Source organism: Pestalotiopsis fici (assembly GCF_000516985.1).
Source record: "Pestalotiopsis fici W106-1 unplaced genomic scaffold PFICI_Scf_2, whole genome shotgun sequence".
NCBI classification, from domain to species: Eukaryota; Fungi; Ascomycota; class Sordariomycetes; order Amphisphaeriales; family Sporocadaceae; genus Pestalotiopsis; species Pestalotiopsis fici.
This window is the reverse complement of record NW_006917092.1, coordinates 5,880,162-5,886,161: the sequence shown is the minus strand read 5'-3', so window position 1 is coordinate 5,886,161 and position 6,000 is coordinate 5,880,162. Positions and strand designations below refer to the sequence as shown.

Here is a 6,000-nt window from a genome sequence, read left to right as displayed (position 1 = left end):
AGTGAGTTGACCCTAGGCGCAGTCAAATCCGATGAGCAACCAGGAACAGACCTTGCCTTCTCGGATGTCGTCGCTTTTCTTCTTTTCTCTGGCTGGGTACATGTGCATCACCTGAATACTGTCGCTGTGTCGGCCAGGTTCGGATCCAGCAGCGTCCCCCCTCAATTATACACCACGTACATACACCAAAGCTCTACTATTGTCACTCTACTAAACGTGCGGCGCATGTGTCAATCGCCCGACCGACAAGCTCATTGCCTGATATAGTCAGCCTGACTCCGAATCTGGCTATCCGTCCTTGCGACATACATAGCCCACCCCTCGACTTATCGCTCTGATCTGATGCAACTGATGCGCTGCCTATCCGACTACTGCCTAGGTCCTCTGTCTACTTGATTCTTGTCCTCGATATGCATCTCGAAGCTTGACCAAGTCAACTGCATCCCCCGATAGCTCCAAATCCCCCCGAATACCTCGAGACTTTGCCTTGCTACTACAAGGCACACCACGAGCCCTCAGACAGGAGCCAAGCTCCCTTGGATCCACTGCATGACACACTGTACCGTCTACACCTGTAATATCACATTGCCAAAAGCATACGCGCCAGGCAGATAGCATCAACGACGTAGCAAGCCCGGGACCTCTGTCGATTAGGCAGACGGCCGCCGCTCGACGAAAATATGGCCCCTACACCCCCTGATATCCGCCCCTCGAACGAGGAGGCTACCAGGCGACGAGTGAGCAAGAAACTGCACAAGAAGCGTCGAGAAGAACACCAGCCAACTATGGAGCTCCCTGATCGGTTAAAAGAGACTGGAGATGAGGTTGACGAGGACGTAGTGCCTCAACAGGGCGGCCAACAAATGTTCATGAACATGAACCAATCCATATTTGGGTTGATTGCGGCCGCCGGGTCAACCGTTGATTTCAATGACCGATTCGAGGAGCAGTATAGCGACGAAGACGAAGCTGGCGACCAAAGGCCCGAGGCCAAAAAGGCCAAGGGAAAAGAACCAGAGCGGGAAGATGTAGCTACATCACAGATACCCAAAAAGACTTCTCCAGAGAAGGCAGAAAAGACGGACAAGAAACATCGGCGCCGACTATCCTCTCAGCTCCTTCATTCTCTCCCACAGCTACCACGCTTGTCTTCAAAATCAAGATCCAGGTCCTCGAAGCTTAATTCACCTTCCACAGAACTTAATGCCGGTCTAAAGGATGCAGCTGCCCACCACGGCACATTTTCGGAGGCTGGCTCTTCGAGTCTTCAGTCTCCAAATATCGAAATCACAGGAAATGACCGCGATTCAAGGGCCGCGCCTGTTATGAGCAGGATGCTCGAAGCTAGAGCAGAGATGGCCGCTCGACCCAGCTTCGACCTGGAACGCCTCTCTAGTGATCTGCGACGAGGCAGCGATCCGGGAGACAACGAAGACACAGAACTGGCCGTGCGCTTGAAAGAGATTTTCGAATTTGACCAGCCCGAGAAAGTCCTAGAAGGTAAGCTGCCGCAATCGGGATCTTGGCCAAGCACCATACTGACTACTTCAGAATATCCTTGCTGGCTCCTCCAGAGTGTGCTGCTCCAAGGTTACATGTACATCACTGCGAGGCATATCTGCTTTTATGCATATCTCCCCAAGAAAGCAGTGAGTCCAACCTTTGACCCACCCATGTGTATTGTCTAATTCTTCACAGCACGAAGTCGCAAAATCTGGTTACTTGTCCAAAAGTGGAAAGAGAAACCCCAAGTATAACCGATACTGGTTTCGACTGAAAGGAGACGTTTTGGGGTATTACCGAGACTCTTCGAATTTATACTTTCCCAGTGGCCAGATTGACCTGCGGTATGCCATCTCAGCAAACATTGTCGATAAGGAGAAAGACGGCGTACACTTTTCTGTCGTGACCGAGCACCGCACATATCACTTCAGAGCTGATAGTGCACCAAGCGCCAAGGAATGGGTCAAGAGCCTTCAACGCGTAATCTTCCGTTCGCATAATGACGGTGACAGCGTCAAAATTTCCTTACCTATCAGCAATGTCGTGGATATTGAAGAAACACAAATGCTCGAGTTTGCCGATACCATCAAGATCAGGGTTATCGACAATGAGGAGACGTTTGCTATCGACGAGTATCTTTTCTCGTTCTTTGGCTTTGGCAAGGAAGCTGTGAATGTTCTCAAAATCTTGGTCGAGGATGCTGCGGAGCAGCAGAAAGAGAAGCAGTCCGAATTGGACGTTCCGGGGATGCAGGGTAGAACTGGTACCTCTTCAGACCGGAGCTCGCTCAGTGCTTCTAGGACCGAAGCTCCAAGTGGTGAATTGAGGTCAGTCAAGGTCCGTGAAAATGTCAAGGCAACACTTGCTCCCGCATCGCCAAGTAGCCATCGAGAGTCGATGTCTCGAGGTAGTGGCGAGTTGAGCAGAGGCAGCTTCGATGGCTTCAGGCCTTTTGCGAGGAGGAGTTTAGACATGGGCAGTCCGACACATGGTGGCTCTGCAAGGCGAAGCTTTAGTGGTAGCCGGTCCCAAAGTCGCGCAAGGACCCGTATCACGAAGGTGCCTCAAGAGAACCCAGGCTCGTCCGATTCCTATGTACAGTCTCTCGAAGATCCCAGTCTCTCCAACATGGTGGCATCATCAAGTGAGGATCAGACAGGTAGTCAGATTCTTAGGGACAGTCAAATCTTCCAAAGGCCAACTATATACCGTCGATCGACCTCGGGGTCAAGATTGAAACCGATAGACGATGATGCTAGTCAGCCAAAGGAAGGACTGCCATCCTACCGCCCTCGCCACGCAGCAACAACCGGCTACATCGCAGAGCCAGCCTCCGACGAAAAGCTTCATCCAGCAGCGACAACGCCGACATTGCAAAACATTGCCAAGATGGGTTCTTACCCACTACAACGTGCTGGCTTTTTTGCCGACTATCTCAACCAGACCAGCCGAAAGATGGGCAGTCTTCTTGCAACTGAATCCATGGGCTATGTGGAAAAGGTTTCTGGAATGTGGAAGGGAGGCCGCAAGCACTATCACGATCCAAACGCGTTGCGAACTGACGAGGAAATGGACGATGAAGACGACGAAGGCGGCCAAGAAGCCACCGAAGTTCAGCTTGGCAAAACGATGCAACGATTTCGAAACCACTTCGCCTTGCCAGAGACTGAGAAGCTTCGTGCCACCTTTTTTGGCTTCATGATCCGCGTCCTGCCTCTATATGGCAAAATTTACGTCAGCGACCGATACTTTTGCTTCCGCAGCCTACTTCCAGGCACCCGCACAAAGCTCATACTTCCAATCAGAGACATTGAGACTTGTTACAAGGAGAAAGGTTTCAGGTTCGGCTACTCTGGACTGGTTCTCGTGATCCGTGGTCACGAAGAACTCTTCTTTGAATTCAACCAAGTCGAAGTAAGAGATGATTGCAACATCACAATGCTAAAACATCTGGAAGCTATGCGATATCTGAAAGACTCCGAATTTGCTGCAAAGGAGGATCAAGAACAAGTCGACGATGCTTTGGCTGAAAGAAATGCTCTCAATGAGGCCCGCCTGAAGGAAAATACGGAGCATGAGGTTCAGCTGCCGCAACAAGCATCTTTCCTGGGAGACGCGTCACCTACGATATTGTTTGACGATCCAAAGGCATCCTTCCTCAACTTCAAGCCAGCGTCGTCGCTCAAAATCACTTGTCTAACCATTGGTTCACGAGGTGATGTTCAACCATATATTGCACTCTGCAAAGGACTCTTAGCAGAGGGCCACAAGCCTCGAATTGCAACGCATGCCGAGTTCAAGGATTGGGTTGAAGGTCATGGTATTGAGTTTGCGCCTGTTGCTGGTGACCCTGGCGAATTGATGCGTCTCTGCATCCAAAATGGCACCTTTACATTTGCTTTCTTGAAAGAAGCAAACACAACTTTCCGATCGTGGCTTGACGAGCTTCTTGTGTCGGCCTACGAAGGTGTCAAAGGCAGCGACGTGCTTATTGAATCGCCATCCACCATGGCAGGTATTCATGTGGCAGAGGCTCTCCAGATTCCCTACTTTCGGGCGTTCACCATGCCTTGGACGCGAACTCGCGCCTACCCGCACGCATTTATCGTTCCCAACAACAAGATGGGTGGCGCGTACAACTACATGACCTATGTCATGTTCGACACCGTCTTTTGGAAAGCCATGGCCGGCCAAGTCAATAGGTGGCGAAAGACGACGCTCGGTCTACCTCCAACCAATCTCGAGAAAATGGCACAGAACAAGGTTCCATTCTTGTACAACTTCTCGCCTTCAGTAGTTGCTCCTCCTTTGGATTTCTCAGATTGGATTCGTGTCACTGGGTATTGGTTCTTGAATGAAGGCACCGACTGGACCCCTCCGGACGACCTTCGGCAGTTCATTGAACAGGCACGCAAGGACGGGAAGAAGCTTGTGTACGTGGGATTTGGCTCAATCGTGGTGTCAGACCCAGCCAAGATGACTCAAGAGGTCATTGATGCCGTACTCAAGGCCGATGTACGCTGCGTCCTGTCCAAAGGCTGGTCAGATCGTATGGGTAGCGAGTCCAGCGTCCCAGAGCCTGAGCTGCCGCCCGAGATATTTCAAATCAAATCGGCTCCGCACGACTGGCTATTCACGCAAATGGACGCTGCCGCGCACCATGGCGGATCAGGCACGACGGGTGCAAGCTTGAGAGCCGGTATACCCACCATTATCCGACCATTTTTTGGAGATCAGTTCTTTTACGGTGCAAGAGTTGAGGACCTTGGCGTTGGTATCTGCCTAAAGAAATGGGGTGTCGCCTCTTTTGCCAGAGCATTGTGGGAAGCGTGCAACAGCGATCGTATCATTGTCAAAGCCAGAGTTCTTGGTGAGGCAATTCGCAAGGTATGTTGTTGCCCTGCAACTTCCATCTTGGAGAAAAAGTATACTAATATCATTGCAGGAAAATGGCGTAGATACGGCCATACAAGCCATATACCGCGACCTTGAATATGCACGCTCCCTTGTTGTTGCCAAAGCCGGAAAGCATCAAGCTTCCAAACAGAGCAAGGAAGCAGTATCAGACTCTGTTAGCGAAGACGAAGAGGAGGAGGAGAGTTGGACATTCGTCGGCAATGATGACGATTTCGAGACCGAAGTCATAGCCAGTAAATCAGCTCTGGTAGAGGCAGAGCAGCTAGCCAAAGAGTCGAGCAAGAGTACATCTCTTGCAAGCAGGATCATTGGCTCGACTACTACAAGTAATGCGGCTGCCACTAGCAAGGCCTAGGAAGATTCTTGCACAGTTGTCTAGAGAGCACGGCTAAGCACGGTGCGGGAAGAGACGAGTTCGGCAGATACAAGCGAAGATGAGACTGCCAGGAACCATACTTTCAAAGAGTCAACCATCCCTGATACTAGAAAGACGCCAGGATATCGATCACGATTGTTCAGAGCGCAGGGACACTGCTTCGGCCACAGGAACGAGCGGCCCAGAGAGTATGGGTGTTGCTTTTAGGCCATTGACGGCAGACTACGATCAGATGCTGAGACTCTGGAAATGATGACTTGCGATTAGCGAGGTAGTGGCATGGGTGATTCTTTAAGGAGTTTTGGAAGACGTTATCATTTTGGGTTTTCTTTTTCCTTGGTGTGATTCCAGCGAGTCGCAAAGACAGCATTCTATAAACCTTACCTAGAGACTATTAGATGCCTATTGGCGTTGGATAGAAATCACAGACATAGATAATATGGATAATACAGACTAGTATGTGTTATCCTCGACGTTAAGTTAAGGATGACAAATGACAAACAAGTGGTTGAAACCCTCCGTGGCAGACAATAGTATGTTTTTAGAGCAATCACAGAAGAGTGGAGGAAAGGACGAGCAGAGTATAATGAAATAGATTGCGTGTTATCCGTATTCCCCGTGTGTCAATGTTTTCCTTCATGGTCCGTGGTATTAAAACCTCCGGCGCCGTGCGCTTTGTCATGCCTCGGGACCGAACCAGAGCG

The 6,000-nt window shown here is 50.4% G+C and overlaps 1 protein-coding gene across 1 annotated transcript; it reads left to right on the top strand.

The window, feature by feature from the left end:
• Positions 1 to 680: 680 nt before the first annotated feature.
• Positions 681 to 5,275, top strand: PFICI_03956 (Sterol 3-beta-glucosyltransferase; the record flags this gene model as incomplete). Its single annotated transcript, XM_007832537.1, has 4 exons — positions 681 to 1,500; positions 1,552 to 1,649; positions 1,699 to 4,890; positions 4,949 to 5,275. 4 exons carry the CDS (start codon positions 681 to 683, stop codon positions 5,273 to 5,275), a joined length of 4,437 nt encoding a protein of 1,478 aa, XP_007830728.1.
• Between the last annotated feature and the right edge of the window lie 725 nt (positions 5,276 to 6,000).